Source organism: Podarcis erhardii (genome assembly GCF_964252035.2).
Source record: "Podarcis erhardii genome assembly, chromosome: 3".
Classification (NCBI taxonomy): Eukaryota; Metazoa; Chordata; class Lepidosauria; order Squamata; family Lacertidae; genus Podarcis; species Podarcis erhardii.
This window is the reverse complement of record NC_138507.1, coordinates 79,451,818-79,478,581: the sequence shown is the minus strand read 5'-3', so window position 1 is coordinate 79,478,581 and position 26,764 is coordinate 79,451,818. Positions and strand designations below refer to the sequence as shown.

General features: G+C 39.8%; 1 protein-coding gene across 1 annotated transcript in view; it reads right to left on the bottom strand.

The window, feature by feature from the left end:
* FMN2 (formin 2) overlaps positions 1-26,764 on the bottom strand; it is a 158,069-nt gene that overhangs the window by 52,445 nt on the left and 78,860 nt on the right. Inside the window, exons 7-8 of the mRNA XM_081856331.1 lie at positions 23,342-23,429; positions 6,396-6,457 (exon numbers count right to left, since the gene is read on the bottom strand). Coding sequence (XP_081712457.1) covers positions 6,396-6,457; positions 23,342-23,429 — 150 coding nt within the window. The remainder of the gene's footprint in view (positions 1-6,395; positions 6,458-23,341; positions 23,430-26,764) is intronic.

Below are 26,764 nucleotides of genomic sequence, written 5' to 3'. Positions count from 1 at the left end.
GTACAGCTTCCAGGTCATGTGGCCAGCATGACTAAGCCGCTTCTGGCGAACCAGTGCAGCACACGGAAACACTGTTTACCTTCCCGCTGGAGTGGTACCTATTTATCTACTTGCACTTTGATGTGCTTTCGAACTGCTAGTTGGCAGGAGCAGGGACTGAGCAACGGGAGCTCACCCTGTCACGGGGATTCGAACCGCCAACCTTCTGATCGGCAAGTGCTAGGCTCTGGTTTAACCCACAGCACCACCTGCGTCCCCCTAAGGGAAGTAATAGTCCCACTCTATTCTGCCTTCATCAGACCACGCCTGGAATACTGAGTCCATTTCTGGGCACACAGTTGAAGAAGGATATTGATAAGATGGAACGTGTGCAGAGGAGGGGGACCAAAATGATCAAGGGTCTGTTACGAAGAATGATTGAGGGAATTGGGTATTTTAGCCTGGAAAAGAGGAGACTGAGAAGAGACATGATAGCCATGTTCAAACATCTAAAGGGCTGTCACATGGAGGATGAAGCAAGCTTTTTCCCCCCTGCTCCAGAGGCTAGGACACAAACCATGGATTCAAGTTACAAGAGAGCAGATTCAAACTAAACATCAGGAAAAACATTCTGACGGTAACAGCTTTTCAACAGTGGAACAGACTCCCACGAGAAGTGGTGGACTCTCCTTCCTTGAAGGTTTTTAAGCAGAGGTTGTAGGGCGATCTGCCATGTATGATCTAGTTGAGATTCAGTAAAATGTTTCTCCTGCTTCTTGGAATATGAGCTAAGTTTTCTGGTACACTATTTGTGGGCTGCGTCAAGTGTCAAGTCTCCAAAGCTAATTTTGGTTATATTTGTCTCTCTTTGTGTGCATGTATATAAAATTGAAGCCAAATTCAGGAAATAAAAAGGACATTCCTATTCCCCTCAAGAGCATTTTGTCAAAGAGAACATTCAGCATATTGTTCACATAAAATTTCATTAGCTCCTGATTACACTTGAAACATCTTTGAAACAATACATTGAAATAAATTAAATAGAAAACTGATGGCACAAGCTAATTGTAATATAGTACAGCAAACAAGACACAAGATAATATTCCTGCACAGTTCCCCATCAAATATACTTTAAGTAGGAAAGTAAAACCAATTGGGTGGGAGTCTCCTGCAAGATACTTTTCAGAACTCTCATCTCATAAATCCTTGACTGCTCGTAAATATATTGTTCTTCACATATACACATATACACATATACACATATTAATCACAGCACATCCTTTCATTGGTGGCTGATAACAGACTGTGATGTATGGAGAGGGGGGGAATAAGATAAACCAGAAAGTATGCAAGAGCCCCTCCTTCCTCAATTGCCACAATAAAAACACTTCCCATCATTTTATAACAATGGCTGTATTCAGAGATAACGACAATCTATGATAGTAAGTCCTTGTCTAGGAGAGGAGGAGGTTCCTCATAATCCTGAGGGGGCGGGGGAGAGAAATAACAATTGGGGAGATACAGGGTTCTGTCCTGGGCCTGGTGTTGTCTAACACCTTTATAAAGAAATTTATCCCCTGTATGAAGGAATACAGGGGATGCTCACCAAATTTGCAGGCACCAAATTGGGATGGGTAGCTAATACTACATAAAATAGAATTAGGATTTGGAGAGCAGACTGGAGAACCGAGCCAAAACTAACAAAATAATTTTCAATAGGGACAAATGAACGGTTCTACACTTACATCTTCTTTAACTAGACACGGGTATAAATCTTATAAACAAAACAACAACCATATACAGTACAAGTCTATACTCCATTTGTTAACAAACAATAAACTTAATTTATATCTCTACTACAGTGGTACCTCGGGTTACAGACGCTTCAGGTTACATACGCTTCAGGTTACAGACTCCGCTAACCCAGAAATAGTACCTCAGGTTAAGAACTTTGCTTCAGGGTGAGAACAGAAACTGCATGGTGGCAGCAGTGGGAGGCCCCATTAGCTAAAGTGGTGCTTCAGGTTAAGAACTGTTTCAGGTTAAGAACGGACCTCCAGAATGAATTAAGTTCTTACCACTGTATCTCTTGTTGTCTTTTCTATTTATTAACATTAACTAAAAAAAACCCACATAATTGGACTCCCTAAATTTTTTTTCCGATGTGTATTTTCCTTCTGATGGTGAATATACCTAGCATTAGTTACAGATAGGTAGCCGTGTTGGTCTGCCATAGTCAAAACAAAACAAATTCCTTCCAGTAGCACCTTAAAGACCAACTAAGTCAGTTCTTGGTATGAGCTTTCGTGTGCAAGCACACTTCTTCAGATACACTGAAACAGAAGTTTCCAGACCCTTCTATATAGTGAGAAGGTGGGGAGGGGTATTACTCAGAAGGGTGGTGGGAATGGGTGATTGGCAGATAGCTGTGATGAGCCTGTTGACGACTCTTAACGACTGCAATAGGTCTTACAGGAAAAAGCAAGGGGTGAAAAGGTGAAAAATGGCTTTGTCATAATACCTAGCATTATTAGTTTATCCTTTGTTTCCTTTCTAATACATTCTTAGAACAGTACCTTTGACTTATTTCATTTGTATTTCAATAATCAAGGGTCAATCAGGGTTCCACACTTAGGCAGGTATAACCGGCGGCACAAACATAAGATGAGGCACACCCGGCTTGATAGAAGTACATGTGAAAAGGAACAAGCTTGACATGAGTCAACAGTGTGATGTAGCACCTCATGGGTCCTTCAGGTATCCACAATCATGTAGCTTCTTAATCTGCTCTTCTCTAGGTTAACTAGAGCCTCTTTAATTAAATGTTACTGTAACAACTTCTTCAGTAACCATTCAGCAAATACCCAGAGACTGGAGGAGGATGAGGAGAAGAAGAAGCACAAGAGGAAGAGGAAGAGGAAGAGAAAGAATACCCATGGCAGTGGCGTAGCGTGGGGGGTGCAGGGGGGGCCGGCCGCACTGGGCGCAACATCTGGGGTTAGGGCAAATCCACGGGTTAGGGGGCGCAAATCCATGGGTTAGGGGGCGCAAATTACTTGCCTTGCCCCGGGTGCTGACAACCCACGCTACGCCACTGACCCATGGTATTATTATGCCAGTAACTACCCCCAATAACACAGAACAATAAGCCTAAATGAGCTATCTGGGTTTTTCACTGGAAAATAGAAAATGTCTAAGATGTATTCAGTAACTATGCAGTTTAACAAGTCTTTAATTCCTTAGTAAACAGGAATTAAGCCCTCAGGATTGCGGCTTTTGAAATTAGGGTGTGTTTAGACTTGGAGGCTGCCCAAACTTCTTTCACATCTCGAAGGAAAAGCGCCATGCCAAACATATGTAATCAGAAAAAAGTGATTACATTTTGAAGAAAGATCATAAAACAAATGCTCCCATATGTTTCAGAGATCAAATAAAATGTCTGAGAACTAGTACCGCAGTGTTTTAACTGTACAGTACAAAGAATGTTCAGATGTGACAATTAATGAATGCAGTGTATGAAAAGTAACAGGAAAGGTTGTGCAAGTTAATAAAATATTTGGAAATATGGAGCAGTAAAACCTGGGCAATTCTTTTCAGGATTCAGCAGAAAAAGAATCCTCCTTGTTCCGGATGGAAAGCTGGGGGTGAAAGAGAAAACTCCCTCCTTGTGGAGGAGTTAAACTAAGGGAAGAATTATTTGAGACACTATATTTTTAGCAGAAAATGTAGGTGAGATCGCGCCAGCTGCAGATCAGAGTTCCAGTTAGGCCCACTTTTCCAGCAGTGATATCCACAGCAGTAGCTTCCTTGGCAAGCTCCTCTTGTCTTCTCCTCCATACAGCAAGAGCAGTAGCAACTCATAAATCCAGGGAAGATGTCAACATTTCCCTAGGCTCTCAAGGCAGTGTACCCCAAGGACAAGGGCAAAGCAGTGGTTTTTCCTCCCCCCCCCCACTACAGATCTGAAAAAGTTTAAGATTAAGAGACTCGCCAAGAAGATTATTTTCACTCCAGCTTGTTCTTTCTTTTATGTTTAATAGACAAAGCAGTACAAGCCTCTATGAATATTTTCACCATAGTAGCCTGAACAGGTCCTTTCAACAGCTTCATTGCTACTTCCCTGATTAAGAGCTAGTGTCACCATCACAGCAAGGCTAAAAAGCATAAATAGCAGGTCAGGTATTTATATTATGTTTCTACCCTACATGCATCTCTTTCTTGCTGTTAGGGACAATTAAGGGTGCTAGTGATGAGCTATTAAGCCATTTTACAGTGAGTGCCTATCATCCCTCCCATTAGTTACCTTGTCATCCTTTGATATTATCAGATGAGCTATCTTAAACCCCCACTAGGTCACAAGAAACAACAACCACCACCTGCCATTCACCCTATGGTCCCCAGGGTGGGTTACAGCTATTAAAACTCAATATTAAAAACAATCACAAAAGTAAAGTTGAACTAAAATATACATCATGGATGTAAAAACAAAACCAAAAACAGGATAAAGTTGTATGCCTTCAGAATGGCCCAAAGGTGTATAATGAAGATGTCAGATGGACCTCTATGGGGAGTTCCACAGCTTAGGGGCTGCCACAGAGAATGTCCTCTCTTGGGGCACCACTCCCACCTAGCTCTGAGCTTCTAAGAATGGTGGAACAACCAAGAGGGCTCCCTCTACCCATCTCAACATCCAGGGTGCATATGCACATAAAAAACCTTTTTGGTAATGGCCCCAACAGGAAACCTAACGGTTTCAGCTTCTTGAAAGCATTAGAATATATCCTTTTTTACACATGCTTTCATTCACATTTAGTAACTAATAGACAGCCATGCTCAGCAACTAATTTTTAACAGGGATTGTACTTTTAAAGACAATATGTATTGTTGTAAGCTTGCAGAGAGAATCGGGGCTGCTGGAATTCCATTAGTGGCCCTGGAAAGAATTTATTTTGTTAGGAACAATGACTAGGACAGAGGGATCCTACAGGAAGGTTGAAAACACTTTTGGCACAAGAGCATGCTCTTCTCTTCTCCTTCCCCTCCAGAAAGCAAGTTTGGACTATAACAGGGGTCTGCAACCTTTAAGACAAAAAGAGTCACTTGGACCCGTTTCCGAAGAAAAAAACAAACTGGGAGCCGCAAAACTCGTCATTATAAAAATAACTTTTTTGTCACTTTTTAAAAATTATTTCTTTGTTTGACCCCTCAGAATTACTCCTCCTCATAGAAATAAACGTTAAATTAACAAGTTACCTTTTGTGTGTGTGTGTGTGTTCTTCACTCCCCTTCAAAACAGTGACCAGCGTACATGCCCCCTTTCAATGCAGTGACCAGCGTACATGCCCCTTACAATGTAGCAGGCGGGTGGGCGGGTGGGAAGGTGACGTCGGGACAGTGTGTGACTAACGCACGCACCGCCCCCATGCGACGTCACAGCCAGTACAGCGCCCGCCACAGTGGGGAGTGTCAGGGCGCACAATGCGCCTCCTCCCCTCGCTAGTATCCGCCCCGGAGCCGCGGCAAAGGTGTAAAAGAGCCACATGCGGCTCCAGAGCCGCGGGTTGCAGACCCCTGGACTATAAGCTGACATAATTTGGGGGCTGAAGTCTGAGCTATGGACTTAGTTTAGGCATTGGGGTAGGGAATCCATTTAAAAATGTTTAAGTTGCTCTTCCAAACCACTTGAGGTGTGTGTGGGGGGGAAGCATATATTGGTGTACTGTACTTTAGCTTTCCATTTCAGCTTGGATGCTCCTTGGATTTTCCTTAAATTTAGGTAGAAATGATATCATTTATGAACAGACAGTTTTGTGGCTTTAAACTGAAATCAGATCAGTAGATACATGGAGGGAAAATAATGTAGACTATAGCAATTAAATCAAGTGAGAAAAGTGAATACAGAAAGAAAATGGATTTTAAAATAATTATTTTAAATATATTCATGTTAGGCAAAAGATAAGATTTAGTGCCAGCCAATCCATGACCTTACAGTATATTAATGTTTGTTAATACTGGCTTTTATTACATGCTAAGAATGATTAAAATGTAAAACAGCTATTTCACAATAAAACCAGCAGCTGACTATTAAAAATGCACCAAATAGATCTGGCATATGTCCTCTGACTGACTTTTTGATGTGTAGGAACATATTTTCCCCACTGTGCTTTCCTATTATGCTAGACTACATGTCTTAGTCTACTAATTTGTAATGTCCTGTCTTTGAGGGGTTACACAATTTCCCAGACCTTTTATTTCTGCATGGTGTTTTCCATTTGATTTGAACCAGGAAACTGTTCTATTATAGCAACACTCCCATAGCCACAACATAATGGCTTTGCCCTGGTTTTCAGGCAATCAAAAAGTGCTAATAATACAATGAGTATATATTCATGATATATATTTGTCTTGTTACTCACATTCTCATAAAGGGCTTGAAGAGTCTCTAAATCAACCACAGAGTTATCCAAGTTCACAACAGCTGTGAATAAGAGAGACAAAAGTGGAGAAGGATTACATGTCAATATGATAATCCATCAGTTAAGAAAAGACTAAGCACAATAGTTTTTTATGACCCACTGGTCATACAGCTTAAAGGCTTAAAGTTTATTAATGCTTTTGAAAAGTGCTGTGTCGAAGATTGTGGACAAGGAACCTGGTGGAGCCAGGTGTCAAATGTTAAGAAATTCATGCCCCCGTTCCCCTGCAAGACACACATAGGATCCCATGAGTACGGCAAAAGTCAAAGATCAGAGATAAGCTTTACATCAGAGTTTCATGGTCCGACTAAAAGCATTATAGAAAATCGCAAGTCTGTTACAGCCAAACACACACACACACACACACACACACACACACACACACACACACACAGGAGACCTGTCACTGGTTGGGTTTCACTCTTAAACTGATTAATCCATAGATCAACCAGTGACCTTCAAGACACCTGACAAGGGTTAAATCTTCTATGCTCTAAAGCCAAAGATTTCATACAGATATAAAACTATGCTTTTCTGGTCCTGAAGTAATCTATGTTTTGCCACAGATATCCATTACTGTTTTTTTCGTGTGAAAACAAATGTAGTTAGCCATTACACAAACAGCAATTTCAATCAACCCAACTTCAAAAGGAGAAAATGATGATTATGATTAACAAAGACACCAAGAAGGAAAGTTAAGATAATTCAACAATAGCAAAGATATGAAAATTCATATTTATGCTAGCAGGATGTATTGCTATATTGAATGATTTAAAAGCTTGTCATGGTGCTTACTTCAAAAAACATTTTTAAAAGAAGACAAATTTTGTTTGTAATACACTGAGTTCGCAAATGAGAAAAGCGGCTCAGACTTCCAGCAGACAGGATGATTTGTGGCCGAGAGGTGGGCAATGTAAAGTAGACTCTTGACCCTCATCCATCTAGGCTGGTTACATTAAGCCAGAACTAGCTGCCCATGTTTGTGTGATAACTGTGGAGGTTGCGGTGTTTGAACTTTGTGAAAGAAAGGCTCACTTGCTTTAGATTTTCAGGTGGAGAGCTATTGCCCTCTTTCAAATTCTTCCCATTTGGTTACCGTTTGGTTACAGTTGCACAGGTTCATAGTTGCAACTTTCTGCATCTTTTTGTTGAATTTCAGGGTGTGCTTGTGGAGTGGAATTGCTTGGATAGCCCTGTCTTATACCCTCATTTAGGAGATAAAAAAGTGGACCTTGTTGATTCTCTTACTCAAATTTAAGCATGACCAAAAAGGAAAAAAAATGGGGGGGGGGAAAGCATCAACAAAAAAGGGAGCACAGATAAAATTAGGCATATGACCACCCTACTCCCAATCCAATCTCAACATTAAAAGCTTGGTGGATAAAGGGAATGCAGTGGACATAGTTTATCATGATTTCAGCAATGCTTTTGAGAGCAGCTGGTAAAATGTGGAAGGGTGAGGTAACTGCTAGGTGGATTTGTAGCTGGTTGACTGACCGAACTCAAAGACTGCTCACTAATGATTCCTCATGAACTTGGAAAAAAGTGACAAGTTGGATGCCACAGGGTTTTGTCCTGGGCTCATTGTTGTTCAACATCTTTATAAATGATTTGGATGAAGGTATTGAGGGGGTGTTCATCAAATTTTGCAGATGATACCAAACAGGGAGGGGTAGCCAATGCTGCTGAAGACAGAATCAGGATTCAATGTGGCACTAATAGATTGGAGAATTGGGCTCAAACTTAACAAAATGAACTTCATTGGTGACAAATGTAAGCTTCTACATTTTGGCAGAAATAATTAGTTGAACAAATATCAGATGAGGGACACCTGGATTGCCAGTACTACATGAAAAAGAATCTAGGGGTCTTTGTAGACCACAAACTGAACATGAGTCAACAGTGTGATGCAGCAGCAAAAAAAGACTAATGCTATTCTAGGTTGCATTAACAGAAGAATAGTGTCCAGATCAAGGGAAAGCATAGTCCCACTCTGTTTCACCTCTGTCAGACCGCACCTAGAGTACTGTGTCCAAGTTCAGAGCACCACAAGTTAAGAAGGGTATTGACAAGCTGCAATGTGTGCAAAGGAGGGTGGCCAAGATGATCAAGGGTCTGGAAACTGAGCCTTATGCGGAACGGTTGAGGGAATGGGGTATGTTTAACCTGGTAAAGAGTAGACTGAAAGGAGATGTGATTTCCATCTTCAAATATTTAAAAGACTGCCAAACGGAGGATGGAGCAAGCTTGTTTTCTGCTGATGTGGATCCTAGGACCAAACCAGCAGCTTCATATTAAAGGAAAGTAGATTCTGATTAAACGTCAGGAAGAACTTGCTGAGAGTAAGAGTTGCTCAGCAGTGGAACAGACTCCCATGAGAGGTGCTGGATTCTCCTTCCTTGGAAGTTTTTAAGCAGAGGTTAGATGGCCACCAGTTTTGTATGAGCTAGTTGAGATTCACGCATAGCAGTGGGTTGGACTAGATGACCCTCTGGGTCCCTTCCAACTCGAGTATACTGTGAATCTATATACTTTTTAGGTAAAATGTGACCAGGAAAGCACCCTATCTAGCATTTCCACTGGCTATTCCTGACAGCAGATTACATTATCCTGTATAAATCAGTACCCTTCACTGTTGCTAAATGATTCTGTGTATACACCTCAAGATTAGAGACAATATAATTCATGCTCATTTGTTTCTCATTGCTGTAAAGCATTCAGTGATAAAATGCAGTGTCTGGGACTCATCACATTTCCCCCCTACAGGTCTGAAACATAATTTTAGTTACAGTATAATAAAAGAATATATAAATAAGGAAACGTTGATGTTGATTGCACTGAGCAGGGTCCAGTGTGTATGTAGAGATTGGAGGAAAGAATTTTAGCAGATGAAAATAACATTCATACATTTTGGAATGTACTAACTTCCTAAGACAATCAAGTTTTTCTTTTAGCTTTCTTTCAAACCTTTGTTTTGTTTTACTCCTTCCCTTTTCTAATTTTTGACTGCATGGAATATTTTAAAAGTTACCTGGTTATAACTTTTTTCTTTCTTTCCATTCCCTTTCTTTGTGAAGGTCATGCTGGTTCAAGAAATAAATAAATCCAAAACCAAACACATAAACTTTAAATTATTTAGATGGGAGTAAGTTAAAAGTCTCACAAAACCACCACGAAAAAGCTTTCAGCATTTCTCATTTTAATATGAACTTACTTCTTGCCACTAGAAACCAACCTCTAAAAAATGGTACCAAATACTGAAGGGCATTCTCAGCCCACATTTTATACTGATGAGAGTTGGAATCTGCAACATCTGGAGGGTCACAGATTGCTCATGCCTGGCAAAAGCAGACCAAAGTAGTTAATCAATCCAGAACTTTCAATGATGGTCTCAACTCTCTGAGACTACAGATATTAGGTGAAATGGGCTAAACACAAGAGAGGAGAGGAATATAACTAGTACCAGTCAGCATAAAAAACTGGGATGGAGGAAGAGGAGAGAGGACCTAGGCATCATACGATACACTCATTTTCTATCTTGAAGGAGAAGAGATTATGTGTACTTTAATCACAACCCATTCTTCTAGATGAAAAAAGACTTTTTGCTCGTTTCAGTGATATTAACAAGATCCATCCCGCTGCATAGACAACACTGACCATAATAATGAATCCTCTGGAAGTCAAAGGGATTTAAGCATCTTCAGCATTCAATGGTGGCTCACTGAAAAGTACCAGTTGTTTGATTGAGTCCCTAATCACAGGTGTTTTTTTTAAAAAAAACCAATTGTGTTCAGAATAAGAAATCTAAAGTTATTGGATAAAAATATGCTTTCCCAAATATTCAAAAGGCAGACAAATGCCTTTAGAAGCAGCCTATGCTCTAAATACAGGATGTGCACTTGTATAAAAATATTCTGTTTTTAAAGTGCTTCTGCATTCTTTTAGCTGTTCGTCTTGGGTTCCCCCCTCTCAAATGTGTTAATTTTTGTGTTTCAAAATACATTACAGCTTCTCTTCTAATTTTTCAAGTTATTAAGATTACCTAAGAATTACTTAGAGAGCAACAGAACACTTTTGATTGAATGCTTTTATGAGATAAGAAAATGTATGGCAAACACAGTGGTGCCAGGCCTGTATACTTTCAACTGCACAGGTATGCAGGAGAGTGTATATATTTCAGAGAGCTGCTTATAAGTTCGCTTATAAGGACACCATGAACACGGTTCTCTGCTTTTATGAAAATAGCTTAATCTAGAAATAGCCTTTAAAAAAATAGCATTAAAAAGAACTATACAGACATTCAGGTCTGTGGAGGGAAAGAACCTGGATTGTTCAAAAATTCATAGCCAGTGTGTGCAGGCCTTGACAAAGGTAAATGATAGCTGACAAATTTCTAACCCAAAAAGCAAAACTAAAATAAAATGACTAATTCTTATTTATTTCTACACTTTAAATTATGTACTATCATGTTTTTTTTCTTTTTCTTTAAAGAGAGATTATATGAACACGAACACCACCCTTCTCTGCAGATAAGAGACATTTAATTCCACCCGCAACATAGACTGTCCTAACACCCCATATATATTGACACTGCTGCTTCTCTTGCCTGCCATGCACCTAAACTTGTGGCCATGTTGATGTGGGGGCAGGTGAACAAATAACTGAAAATGTATTTCCAGCTGAAGTGACTCTTCATGCTTTCTTTCTCCATATTTTGGAAATGTGGTCTACATTTTATTTAAAAATAGTATAAATGGCACAACTGTGGCTTGAGGCTTTGGCACGCACAGTTCAAAAATTAAGCTCGCCATCTGTCTCCAAAGTGTGTTGTGAAGGTGAGGGGGCGGGGCGCGCAGGGGTTGACTGGATCCTGGAAACAGTCAATGCCTCACTTAGCCAGATAGTGGTTCCCACTTGTCTAAACAAGGTGGTGGTGGAGCGACTATTAAATTAAATAGTTCTATTAAATTTAGTCATCACTTTCTCCCCAAAAAGTCTCAAAGTGACATGCAAAATACCATATTTCCTTGAATCTAATGCTCACCTTTTTGGGCCAAATTACGTTGTGAAATTAAGGTATGTATTAGATTTGATGGCACATTTACATTTGCCAGCAAATACTTGTTTGTTTGTTTCAAGGTTCTGAAAACTGAGGTACAGAAGTACCCTAAAATGTCCAAAATTATTGTTAATTATTATTAATAATTATTAATAAAAGTGTTCATCCCCCAGAAATTAACAACAGGAAAAATCTCCTACCCCACTCAAAAAATAAATCAAACCACATCATTATTTCAGTGCTTGGGGAAAACAAGAATGTTCTCTTTTTTTGGCTCCAACAAACTGACAATGCCACAGGAGAGCATTCTACAGCTGAGGGAATGCTACTGAAATGGCATATTCTCTTGTTACCACTCTGCATCATCAAGGCACATGCAGAAGGGCCTCTCATGACCATAAGGCAGGTTTGTATTGGGAGAGAAGGTCCTTGAAGTATTGGAGTCCTGTTCTTTATAGTTTAAAACTAGCACTTTGAGTCTGGCCTACAATCTAATTGGCCATTCATCTAACAACTATCTTTGGACCCAGAATGAGATTACTAGTGCCTGGTCACAAATTTCCCCTTTTTGGTCTAGGTGCTCAAAAGGATAGTGGTTGGTCAGCTGCAGACCCTCTTGGAAGAGACTGGTTATCAGTAACCATTCCAGTCTTGCTTTAGGCCCTGTTTTGAAACTGAAGCAGCTTTGATCACCATGATGGATTACCTTTTTCCAAGAGAGAGACATGGGAAGTTGATTCTCATGGATCTCTCAACTGCTTTTGATACCATTTGACCATGATATCTTACTGAATTGGCTCTGTGGGCTGGGAGTTAGAGGCAGAATGTTGTGCTGGTTCTCTTCTTACCAATGGATATGGTTCCGGAGGGTAGCACTGAGGAACTTGTGCTCAACTTCATGACAGCTGATCCATAGAGTCATTCAAGGTTCTACCTTGTCCTCATGCTATTTAACATCCACATGAAGCTGCTGCGTGAGAGGTCAATGGAGATTTGGAGTGGGGTATCATCAGTGTGCTGACAACCAGCTCTTCTTGTCATCTAAGTCAAATGAGGCTGTGCAAGTTCTGAAACATTGTCTAGACACTTTAAGGAGCTGGATGAGAGCCAATAAATTGAGATGAAATCCTGATAAGACAGTGACACTGTGGTTCAGTGGCTCTAGAGCAGCGGTTCTCAACCTATGGGTCCCCAGATGTTGTTGGACTACAACGCACATCATCCTTGAGCTCTGATGGGAGTTGTAGTGCAACAACCTCTGGGGACCCACAGGTTGAGAACCGCTGCTCTAGAGTCTAGGAATTATATACTCTACCTGCCATTTATGGGCTTGCACTCCCTGTAAAGAAGAAGGTTCTTGGTCTGGGGGCACTACTTGATCCAAGTTGATCCATTGACACTTGAGTCAATGGAGGCTCAAGTGTCCCTGGTGGCACAGAGTGCTTTTGGCCAGGTATGGCCACTCCTGAACAGAGACCAATTGGCCACAGTAATCCATGACCTGATAACCTCCTGACTGGATTGCTGTAGTACACTGTACGTAGGACTGCCCTTTAAGATTAACTTGTAAGCTGCAGCTTACATTTCCATTCAGAATTCAAGGTACTGGTGATGAGTTATAAAGTCCTGAATAACTTGGAACTTTAATACTTGAAGAACAATATTTCCTTGCATAGTGCTGCCCAAGTGATAAGCTCTGTTAGGGAAGCTTTTCTTAATGTATGCTGCCAGGAGGTATACGCTATGCAGTGACATGAGAATGTGCCAGTGTCCCAAATGCGGAACTCCATCACTTCTGAAATTTGACTGGTGCCTAATCTTTTAGTACTTAGACACTAGCTTAAACATGGCAAATCATTAAGGCCTTGGGAGGCTATTGATGTTCAGTTAGAATCTGTTTTGCAGTTTTATGGCAATCTGTAATGTGAATTTTATCTGCTCTTTTTTTGTTGCAGGTTGTTACTTGAAATTATTTTATTGTTCCCCATCCTGAGATATTTGAATAAAGAGTGGGTTATACTTTTTTTAAAGTGTACTTTTTGATACAAGTAGGCTCCTCTTCTATAAATAACAAATAATACTGCTTCATTTTGCAGAATTATGATGAACACTGACAATATCCATACAAGGGAGATGCTCACAGATGCATTACAACCATTCTACTGTAATGGCAGAATGAAAGACCAAAGACCATTATGTTTAGAGATTGGTGAATGTCATGTAAGAAGTTGTTACTATTATTATTATTAGTTTGTTTCAATTTTACCCTGCTTTTATACCACTGGGTCCACAAAGCTGCTAAAATACTTTTGAAGATACAGTAGAAAAAGATCAAGGCAATTTGAAAAATGCACTTAAATATGAGTAATGAGCACACAGTTACTAGTAGCATTGATATCTAGTCTCTTCTTTTTTGTTATGGGGATATATGATTTGGCAGAGGGGTAAGGGATGACATGGTGCAAGATTCAATCCACGCCCTGTGCATGCTGTTGGGCACATCCCTCTCTCATGGTGAGAGGTAATTCTGCATGCATGAAGAAGAGGAAGGAAGAGTTCCATGGTGTACTATGTCATGCCCACCAGTCCACAGCAATAATGTTACAATGATATAGATTTTAATTCAAATGCTGTAAAATAGGAGGTATTTTTAGTATAAACATTTCCAATGCAGGCATCTTGAGTAAACAAGCTTATATAAATCCAAAGACATAAGTTACTGATTAAATCAGCCAAAACTTCATACACCTATACAGTTTGTTTATAAAATTTGTGCAAGTTAAATTTTTAGAGAACAAATACATTTTGTTTGAGTCAGTGTGTCGCCTTCTTGTCTGGGGAAAGGGAGGGGAAAAAATGAGCCCAGCGTTGTAATCCTTTCAGAATAAAATGTTTAAATGCAAACATGATTACCATTGTAGACTGTTTAATCTAGAGAGATTATATTGCAGTTCTATTTTTGAGAGTTTTGTTGATATGACCATACAGAGGCCTTTAGTGCTTATCTTAATTATTTAGGTAAGTTTTATTTCAGTTTGGCAAGTGATAAAAACATTGGTGAAGAAAAGAGGAGGTCACTCTCAAACTGGAATATACCTTTCTGAAACAAAGTGTCCAGATGAGAACAGTTCTACCAAATCTGCCTGTTTATGGGTTTCTAAGTAAAATAAGATTTAATTCCTTTTCAAAGCATCTCAGTTCATCTCAAAACAAATTTGATTCAGTACTTTTTGGTGGCAAGGAAGATCTGCCATAAAGATCACCTGCCATTTTTGACAGCAGTGGCGGTTGCAGCCTGGCAGGAGAGTTGGGGAAAGTGTTTCCTGTCCACATGGCCAGCTGGTGCTTTCATTGACCAGTCGTGGGGGCCAATGGGATTTTCCTCCAGATCTTATGATGTATATGGTTGTGACATTTTGATGTTTTGCTTATTGTTTGTGACTACTTTTGTTATGTTTGTAGTTACTAATTTTTTATATGTTGTAAGCTACCTTGAGCACAGTTTTAACTTTGCAAAGATAGCATACAAATACGATGACTGATTGATCCCCTCAAAGTTGGGAGGCCTCTGGGGCAGCACTCCATGAAGCTCAAAGGACTGCCACTGCAGACATACAAGCTGCTTGAAAAGATAACACATGAAACATTAAAATATTTTCTAAGATAGTAGTACAGTGGTACCTCGGGTTAAGAACTTAATTCGTTCTGGAGGTCCGGTCTTAACCTGAAACTGTTCTTAACCTGAGGTACAACTTTAGCTAATGGGGCCCCCGCCGCCACCACACGATTTCTGTTCTCATCCTGAAGCAAAGTTCTTAACCCGAGGTACTATTTCTGGATTAGAGGAGTCTGTAACCTGAAGCATCTGTAACCCATGGTACCACTGTAGTAGATACTACTAAGGTGAAGCCTATTCTGATTCTCAGTTATTTGCATCAGTTATTCCCCAGATACATGAACTAGTAATGAGAAAAATGGATCTAGGTGTTAAAAAGGGAGGGGGACCTTCAACTGCTATTTAAAATTGGAGATAAAATATATATTCCACTGCAAACATTCTTAAGGGCATCGACAACCCAGCAGTAGAAAATGACTATGGCAAAAGGGGTAGCAATTACACAAAGAAAAGAGGATGGAGGAGTTGAAAATGATGCCCACAAATATATAAAACATGAAAGGAGTTGTAAGCATGATATTCATGCTACCATTACGGAACAATTGCCAAATGACACAACTGGCAAGCACCGCATTGTAGTACCATTTATGAGGCAATGCTGAATGCCTACACAGTTCCTGTCATCTGGAGTTTAGGCACGATGCATGACTGAGTCAGCTAATTAAGCTATTTCAATTCTGCTGTTACATAGCAATGCTGCTAGCCTACTCTCTGCTACTTTGCACTTTCACTTCCAATTAAGTCTTTTAACATGATTATGTGAACAACAAAGTGGTACCATATCAAACACCATTCCTTCATAAGTTCAACATGATCAGAACAATCCAAGTGGGAAGAAGGCAGGAAGAAATGAAGGTAGATGAACAGCCATGCTGGGTGTATGGCAGCAGGGTGGAAGGGAGGAGGAAGCCATGTTTTAACTTCCTCCCTTCCCACCCACTTTCTGCTATCCTCCTCTTTTTTACTTCAAATGACTTCCCCTCCTATTTGTTTTCAAAGGGTGGGAAAATACACTCTGTGACTGGCACAAACAGGCCAAGGGCTATCATTAAGCCAGCTAGGCAGCTGATTAGGGTGCAGACCTTTGAGGAGCCGAGTTTTATATAGATTAGTTTTTGTGATATTTGTTATAAATTTCTGATGTTTTTATTTTGTAGTTTGATTAGTTTTATCATTTCTACGAGACATCTGTTTTTGAACATTTAGATAGCACTTTGGGGGGCAGGTAGCTTGCCTAGGTTGCAAGATAACCTAGCCCTGGCCCTGGGCATATATTTTTCCCCATTTCAGGGATGTGTTCAGGGAAAGGAAAGTTTCTGGATCTTTTGGAGCCTCCAGCCAATGTGGCCTGGCACACCCTCTTCTCTTTTAACATCAACTGATGCCAGAGCCCCGCGATGAGTAAGGCAAGGATCACAGAGCCAGGATGGGCTGAATGAGGTTGAATACGCTTCCCTTTGAGTTTGGAAATCTACTTCTGCCCTTGGAGGAGGAGGAGATCCAAAACATAATACAGCCCCTGGGGCACCCACCCAGGGAGAATAGGACTGCTGCTTAAAGCATTAAAATACAATATTCAGCCCAAAACTAAACAATGAAATTACTATCAAATGTAGGTTGATCTTATACAGAAGTGTTGCTAGAAAATTAACCCCAGTTTTACAACCAGCACATAAATCCAGTTTTCTAGTGTGTTGATTTATTACAATATGAAGAACTACATTGTTTCTCCTTATTATTCCAGAATATTAACTGAGAACAGGCTTAGAACTGCTACATTTTAATTATTTCAAATTGTACCACATGATGCCTGAGCAAATTAGAAAAGCAGACTCCTTTCCTAATGAAATAATGCATTGGAGATACTTGTAAACACTAATCATGTCATGTGGGAAATGTCTTGAAACAAATGGTTTGGCTGCATGGGCTTGTCTGTATTTTACTGTTTAATCTGGTCATTCTACATGGAAGCAGACTGTGTTCTGGGACCTTGTGATCTTCCCTTTTCATATATGCCAGATTCACTCATCACTCTCATGGGAGCATTTGAAGAATAAAACAGCTTTGGGATTAGAGAAACAACATAAGGAATTATACCATTTGTACAAGGGTTTTGTCAGGATACTGCTTCATGGGCATGGTGGAGCAGAGACAGGTCTGCCATATTTTGAAGAGCAACAAGGAGGACACATTTGCCAACTTCTACTTTTAACTATGGGTTGCTATAATGCCTCTACGCATGTGTCCTGGAAAAAGAGGACACATGGCAACCCTATAACCTGAACCACAATTCCATTATTACATATTACTAAAGTCAGACAAAAGTTATTCATGGACTAGGAGGTTGTATGATTGACAGAGACAACAGTAATTCATGTGTAAATCATGGCTAGACAGGTTTTTGAAGCATTTCCATGAAGTGAATATACCACAAGCGACAATGGCTCTATCGTACCACTTTCACTTCTCTGAAAAACTTTAATTCATCTCCAGACAAAGTAATTTCAATCTTTCCTATTCTGTAATGGATCCCTGTAAAAAATGTTACCAGTTCTGATCAAAGCACCAGAAAGTCCACTGACATCAACCAATCTAGAGTGTGGGTTTATACTAAATAATAGAAAATGTATACCTAGAGGAGCTTTACCAATCATTACCAGGTGCATTGTGCTTCATATCATTGGCTGTTGAAGGTGGAAGCTAAAAGCATCACTAGGCCATATTTTACACCATGTTAGCATTATCAGGAAGAAGAGAAAGGGAAATATGGGTTTAAACATAATTAAATTCTTTAAAAAGAAAATGATAGTTTGTTTTTATTCTAAAGCCCTGCACTAATTAGAGATCTTACCAGTTTGCAATTATCTGGTTCAGAATATAAATTTGTCCAACTTTTAATACTCAGATGAATTACAAATTCTGGTTGATTTCCCCCAATTATTCTTAGGCTCAGAATATGAAACCAGATTCTTTATGTGCTCAGTGTTCAGGTTGACCAAGCTGCTTTAGATGTGAAAAAAAGTTATTGAATGTAAACCCCTCAGTTTAGATCAAGGGTTGTCAACCTGGTCCCTACCACCCACTAGTGGGTGTTTCAGGATTCTAGGCGGGCGGTAGGGCGTTCTATGGCACAAGCTGAATCCTCCTTCCATTGAGCACTGATGGGCGCTAAGGGAATTTTACCATCAAGAAAGATGCATTAGTGGGTGGGTAGGTATAAAAAGGTTGACCACCCCGGTCTAGATGGACTGCAATTTAAAGAGCATTGCAATACAATATTTCAGCCCAGTCTTTCAAGTGCTATGAAACTCCATGAATGACCAAGTTAGGTGTTGTGTATGCTCGCACACAGAAATGCAACTCTCACTGACTGTTGTGAACCACATGACCAGATCACCTGACAAGAAATCTTTCTGTTTGGTGAGTATCTTCTCCGTATTTGAGTGAATTCTCTTAACTGTCTCTGCTCTCTCTCTGTGTGTGTGTGTGTGTGTGTGTGCGCGTGTGTGTGTGCGCGCGCTTCCAGGTATGTTTGTTTTGGCCTGGAGCAGTTGGATTCCCAAGTGGTCTTCCACCATGTTAGCTTCCCAATGGGCAACACGATAAGGCACGTGTACACAGCACCACAAATATGCATTTGTTAACATTGTGAGCCAGAAAGGAACTCTCAGAAACAGTCAGGTATTCCCTGAGATGTTCATTAAGGAAAGTTGCAAATGCAATTCTCAATCTAAGGTAAAGGTAAAGGGACCCCTGACCATTAGGTCCAGTTGTGACCAACTCTGGGGTTGCGGCGCTCATCTCACTTTATTGGCCAAGGGTAAATTCCACACTCCTGTTACTAACTTAGATGTATGTGTGTGTGGAAATAAGATTTATTGTAGTGTGTACCATGGGTGGATTTTGAATAGTAGCTCAGCTTAATTTATTGCTGAGATATGGAAGGTCTTACTGTATTTCTTGGATAATAAAGACAACAGTATATGTTGGATTTTAAAAGTCTATGTATATATATTGCAGTTTTTTTATATTATGATTAGGTAGAAAGAAATAGAGAAGCTATCTCCAATGCAAGGCTAAAACTTCTTTCAGTCATAAATTATAATGTCACAAGTTTAACCAAAAGAACCCTGTCTGTACTTTTTATTTCTACAAAACAATGGGTGTCAAACCAAAAGGAGCAATAGAGACGCCATAATGATATTGTCCAGATGGAACAGTAATGATAATAGTAACAGTTCACTCAGGAAATATTACTTCTCAAAATATGCATGGTTGGAAAATGCAATAACCTTGATCCTGTCACAGCATGAATAGCTGAAACAATGACAGAAGCTAACGCGGCATTTAAGATTTTTCCATGCATCTATTATTACTCAAAAGAGACAATTCTGCTCTGACATCCACTTCCACATGGAAGAGAGACACCAAGCACAATTTTGGTGTGGAAAGAAGTGTGACATTCATTATTATTTTATTTGGCAGGGGAGGGGGAGGATTTCAATTATGTGTGGTTCATTAAAAATAATAATAACATTACCATTTTATTCAGTACTGAAATAATTAATTCATTATGATCAGCCCTGCCATGAGCCCCGGGGGGATGTATTGGCAGGGCTGGTCATGGGGGTGGAGAAATAGGGCAATAGTGAAGAACTAGATCATGGGGAGGGGTCCAGTGAGCTAGGAGGTCCTGATCTAGATGATGAAGAGGAGGCAAACAGGCTGCCAGGAGTAAGCCCCTCCCTGATGGCGGGACGCCATATCTATGTTGCAGTAAGAATTGCACGTGAGAGCAGAAACCGGAAGCAAAGGAAAGTGCTGGTGTTGGAACACAACAGGAAGACAACAGGGAAGGAGAAAAATTATTCCATGCAGAACCACATTGGATTAATCCCCTTGCAAAATTAATGGTTGGAATATACAAATGTGATTGTAAGTCATAAAAGCCAGTGGCTGTGAACCTGAAGGATCAAGATCCGAATTATTGTCTAAGGATTAATTAAGAACTACTGCAGGACTTAGATAATTATTCCTTGAACCCCAGAACATGGGAAGTCACCAAATTATGTATAATTCGGCATTGGTTTTTTTAAAATTTTTATTGTAATTTGGAATTGTTAATGTGGTTTTATTGGATTGTTAAAATAGAAAATTAATAAAAATTATATTAAAAGGAAAGAAGTGAACCCCTCCCTTAGTGACAGCTGATGCCCAGGTCATTGTGGCAGAGCACCCCAACTTGTCTCTGCTGCTGCTTCCCGTCCACAAAGTTTCCTCTTAGAAGTGATCATCGCAAGAAATTCCAGCCACCTCATATTTGCTTATTTCTGTCCCCTCAATATTGTAGCAATATTTGAAGTGCTGCCCTGGGGTTTCCAAATGAAACTATTCCCCCACCACCATATAAACAAACAGATTCTTTACTAACAAAGTCACATAATTAATCCCATTCATGTCATTGCGTTGAATTGGAGTAGGAGGATACGAGTATTCCCCCCACTCCCGAATCTTCAGATAGACTTGGTTCTTCTAATTTTGGTCAGAGGAACTCAGGTAATTTCAGAGTTAATCCAAGGCGATCTTTTGAGTGTTCACTCCACCTAGCAAACTGGTGGATGATGTTAATTAGCTCTGGATCAGGATCAATCTTTATTTTGTTTCATTATTATAACATAGAATATATGTTCTAAGGTATACAGAATATACAGTGTAAATTATTACATTAGTAAAATCCTCGTTTTCCATTCTGTATGTATCTCATTCTGTTATTGTGACTTCCCTCCACCACAGCATGACATCCGCTGATATATCTTGAACTTGTCATTGTGCTATATATATTAGTTACTTTGGCCCTCAGAACAATCTTACAATAATTTTTTCCACTCCTTTACGAACTTAGTCCATGCATATCAATAAATCTGTTTTGGAACGATGTCTTTCATATATTCTTCTAAGCAGTTTCATTCCTTCTTAAGTTTTTGATTCGATTGAAGTCTAATGGCTGCTGTCATTTTAGGCAACTCTATGAATTCAAAGCTATGGTTTCCCCAGTAGTGATGTATGGAAGTGAGAGCTGGACCATAAAGAAGGTTGATGATTTGATGATTCTGAATTATGGTGCTGGAGGAGACACTTGAGAGTCCCATGGACTGCAAGAAGATCAAACCTATCCATTCTGAAGGAAATCAGCCCTGAGTGGTCACTGGAAGGACAGATCATGAAGCTGAGGCTCCAATACTTTGGCTACCTCATGAGAAGAGAAGACTCCCTGGAAAAGACCCTGATGTTGGGAAAGATGGAGGGCACAAGGAGAAGGGGACGACAGAGGACGAGATGGCTGGACAGTGTTCTCGAAGCTACTAACATGAGTTTGACCAAACTATGGGAGGCAGTGGAAGACAGGAGTGCCTGGCGTGCACTGGTCCATGGGGTCATGAAGAGTCGGACACGACTAAATGACTAAACACCAACAAATGAATTCACATAATTAGTTTAATCAATCCTCTATTGAGGGGACATTGTCTTTCCTCTTGCATCCCAGGAAAGGAAAGGAAGAGAGAATCTGCCAGTTTTAGCACTAAAATGGTCTATAGGGATTTTTTTCTTGATTAAGTAGTTTGGAACAAATGAAAATTAGAAGCTGATTTAGACTGTGCAAAGATACGTAGAAAGGTAGGCATGTCTGCTGGGCATTCAGTATCCAGTCCACTATCTGCACACCTTTCAATACTCATCACAAACTGCTCACTCTTAATCTATTATGGCTCATCAAACTCCTTGTATCACCACAGAATTATGTCCAACAGTTTCGGACAATGTTAGTTACTCATAAATACACACACTTCAAGAAAACGAACTGAGTACGGAGAACAAATGAAGGGAAATATAAAAATACTGCAAGAGACTTTGTAGGATAGAACAATTACATGCACTTAATCCTAATAGGATAAAAGGTTAAGCACAGTATTGCTTGACCCCTTCAGCGACTGACATTCATGCCATATTATTGTTAGCGTTGCATGTTAAGCAAGCAAATTTTCAATCAACTTGTGTTGGCTTTACCACAGACCCAGATGTTAGGCGGACTCCTTTGTTCATAAGGTTCTCATTATTAACTCAAACCAAGCTGAATATTTGACTGAAGGAAAGGACCATATCATTGTTTTCAGATTTCATTCTATGACTTAACTGAACTACATCTGCCAGCTTTTGAAATACCAAGTACTTCTTGGCGCCAGTACTGGCGCCTCAATCTGTGACTACCAGCCTAAATGCTTCAGCTTGGGGAAGTTTAGTAACCATGAAAATAACTTAGCAAAAGCTTAAGTTGTGATTAAAAGTTACTCAGAAATTGATGGTGCACACCAACATTTGCCCTGTGCGTAATTTCTTCCACAAAATAGAGCAAATGGAATTCACAATTAAAACAGGTAGGCTAGAAAAGTCAGAAAGATGTTTTCATGATTTATGAAGTCTGCAATATACTTGAAACCATATTTATTTAATAGGTAAGCTGGCACTATACAGCTCCATTCCATCTGCTTTAAATCTATTATAAGGACTTAGGAGGCATGAAGAACACTGCAAGTATAAATATAGCTCCACTTTTCACCTTTTTGCAAAGCCATCCTTTAATGTAAATAGGGAAGGAGGAATTACAGTCACCCCAAAAGATGTCTCCTGATATAAAACTTTCAAGGTTGTGCTACCAGTAAGTCTTCAGAAAGTATTATTGCAAAACACAATGCACTTTATAAGGAAAATGAGAATTTGAGTTTAAAAAAAGAAAAGTGCTCATAGTTAAAGCCACCAAGTGTTTAAACTGCAGTGATACTTCTTGTAAACTGGAATCAACAATGCTTTTTTCTAAACAGACAGGAGAGAAGAATATTTAACATTCTAGAAACCTCTGCATAGCAGAATGAAGTGCCTAAACTCTCATTCAGTTCATTGAGGTCCACATAGGAAACATATGAGACCTTAGATTTCAATTTCAGGCTGTAGGCTGATACAGTATTCAGTCAGTTCTCCATACTGACAGACAGCAGAGGTATCAGTCACAAAGAACGCTGGCCATGATTTTCAATAGGAAAATATAAAGCCATTTCATGGAATAAAATTTATCTAATAAAAGTTTGTTTCATTTACCGTGCTGTATATCTTTCATGTCCAAATGAAGACTGGACATTAATATCCCAACTGCTTGCGATCGTTTGTTGCTTAATAACTTGACAACCTGCCAAAGAAAATAAAATGTTACTTCCCAGCAAGTTGCTTTTTCATGCCATAAATCATAAACCCAGTACCCACAAACTATATTTTACTTGTTAAAGAGCCCCAAACTGTTTGATAAAATTACTGTAAATGATTAAATTCAAAGTACAGTGGAGCCTCCGGATGCGCACGTGGTGAAACCTGGAAGTATACACTTCTGGGTTTGCCAGATTCGTAACCTGAAAGTTACGTATCCAGAGCAGTACATAACTAAAGGGGCCACTGTATTTCTCACACCTTTTCAGCCTTTGCAAGGAGGAATCTTGCCCCACCCACCAATCCGGAAACATGTGCACTTTTAGCTTCATCTTTTCATCCATGTTAGAGCCTTTGTAAAATAGGCTGTCAGATATATTTGATTTTGCTTTCAAAACCACACAACTATTTCCAGATTAGATGTAAGATAAAACTGTGGGAATATTTCTATAGTTGCTTTATTCGGCAGTATATATATAAAAAAGAAAATAACCATGCACATATTGGGATGCTCTAAGACCAATTCAAGGAAAAACAAAGAAACAAATACAGCATTTTAAAAAAGCAAGAATAATCACAGTGCGGAAGAAAGTTTCTTTTATCTTGGCAGGATAAGAATTAGCAACATATATTCCAGTTCAACACTTCTTTTCCCCATTTTTAGATTAAAAAGTGTAATTTTTTTAAAAAGAAAGGTAGCTGTATTTAACTCACATTTATTAAAAAACACACACCAGAATCCAATGCCGTAAACCTTAATCTATCCAGTGGGTATCAGAAAGACACATTTCAACCATCAAAATTAAGAAGTGTTAGATCAAACAAGTCTTCTTTGGGAAGACTTAAGCATGTGGTTGAAATCAATGTGACGGAACTCAGGCATAAGAGGTAGGCATATATAAAACTATTCTGTGTAACTTGAAGTACAGAGTCTAAAAAGAATATATGCACATTAATAATATGCTGGCTAAGAGAAAAAAATAAAGAGAAAAAGCTGACGCAAGGGAACGTGAAGTCAGGCCTAAAGGCGGAATTGGCAGTGGGAGATTCATGGTTGGATTTTCTGGGTGTTTTTTTTTTTTTTTAAGGTATAAGCAGCCATGGGAATGGATGTGGGGATGCAGATCAATATTGTACACATAAAGAATTTAATCCTTTTCTTTTCCTGGTAACTTTGAGCAGGGTGCTGGGCAGAGAAACTATTTCAACTATAGGACTCAATTATACAGCTGCAAATAAAACATTTTAAGTTTGTGACACTTGACGGCGATGGTGAGCCTTATGGAAAATCCAATGTATTTTTAAAAATGCTTTTTAAAAAAGGCATTTTCAAAATAGTTTATAGATGTGTGTAGATTCCACCCAGGAATCCACACTGAGGTTTCTGTGGCTATGTCTGCCTTTTAAAAATATGCAGACGATCCAGTCACAAACGCTCACAGTTCTACCCTAAGGACCAAACTAGTATGAATGAAATTACACAGGTTTTAAATTATTTTTAACAATTTTTTTTTTAAAAGCAGCTGAAGTGGAGCCATCTCAGGTGATGGATTACTGGGAGTGTAGAGGGAGTGTTTAAATTGTTCCACCCCCCGCTGTCATCCTGAGAAAAATCATTCCCCCCGCCCCCGCTTACATTAGAAAGGAAGTCTTCATTGGTGTCAATTAACACATCTTACCTAATGAAAACAGCAGATTTAGGAATGGAAGATTTTCATCAGCAGGAGCAGCCTGTACTATGTACCTGAGGCGAAATGGGAATGTGCCACTCCCCGCTTCCCACCCACTGTGCCTCCCCCAAACTTCTGCTGCCTCACAGAAATTGGCAAGAACCAGGATGCTCCTCAAGGCACTGCTACTCATCTTCTCTGCCTCAGAGTGGGGGAGACGAGTGGCAATGCTACATGCAGGAATGCCTCTCTCTCACTGAACTTGGCCAGAGCTTGGGTGCTCTGCATGGTGGTGGTGCATGTCTTCTCTGCCCCAGGAGCAGGGAAGATGAGCAGCAGCACTACAAAATGCTTCCCTCTTGCCAGACAGAGGGGAACATTCCAGCAGCAGTGGAAGTGGCAGGGTGCTGCCTCTTGCGCTTCTGTCACCTGAGGCGAGTGCTTCACCCCACCTCATTGATAGGCCAGCTTTGTTCACCAGGCTTGTGGCAGAGAGCAGGAGTTAGACTTTCCCTCGCTACTCCCTGAAGATCTGATACTGCTCAAGCTCCCCAAGGCTGGTATTTATACTTTTTTAAAAAAGCACATGATAACTACATTCATTACTTGAGTCCCACTGAAATTTACTGTTTAACAGTCACTTGAAATTCACAGCTTCCAAGGGGCACAATTACTACACACTGGTCATGTTCAGACAAAATGCTGACCATAAACCAAAGTTAGGTAAATTAATCTGCGAATGAAGCACACAGCTGAAGCAATTCCAGCTTTGCTCCTCTACCCTTGAGGGGGAAACAAACCACAGAGTGGCTGATTTAGCATTATATTCAAACCAGTGCTTGTGGTTTATTTCTCCCACACTACGAGTGGGGAACCTCTAGCCCACAGGTCTAATTTAGCCTGCCAGGCATCAAGATTTGGCCTGCAGACTTAGATGATCCAGTTTCCCAGCCCTGTCCTAAACAAACCACAACTGGGAAGCCAAGGTTTGTTCCTCAGCAAAAACGCTAGAGAATCACACTTTTGCAAATATTAACATTCAATTTTGCCTCTAGATTTCACCTCAAAACATTTTCTTTCAAGTACTTAGAAAAATAACGGGATTGTTTGTTGGGATTTAAAAATCTTTGGTAACGTATCTATTGGTTGAAAGTGACACACTTCTCAATTCAATGCTATAGTTACATGGGGCTATTCACAAGACCATATGCATAAAATGCTTTCTGGAAGAAGAAAAAAGAGAGAGCAGGCAACTGTTAAGAGATACTAAGATCAGGTAGTTGGAAAGCCCCTTAATGCCAACATCATCCATTAGAGAAATGCTAAATTATAATCTTATTTGTTGGGCAAGTGCTTTTTTGTGAATTGCCTTTAGATAATGAATCGTGAATATGTTGCACAAAATCTTTGTCTAGGAGGTGGAAGGTGCTGACCAACACAGGAGATCACCCACTTACAGGAAATGAATTCACAGACAAGACATTTCTAACTTTTAAATGGTGCAGCCAACCATGACTAAACAAGTACCAAAAGGAGTTGTAAGCAGCAGTGTAACAATGACTTTTTCCATTAAGAGTTCAAAAGCTGTGTTAAGTGAGTGAATGTTATGCTGTGTCTGGTGTCCATTATAATGCTTATGATATCCACAGAA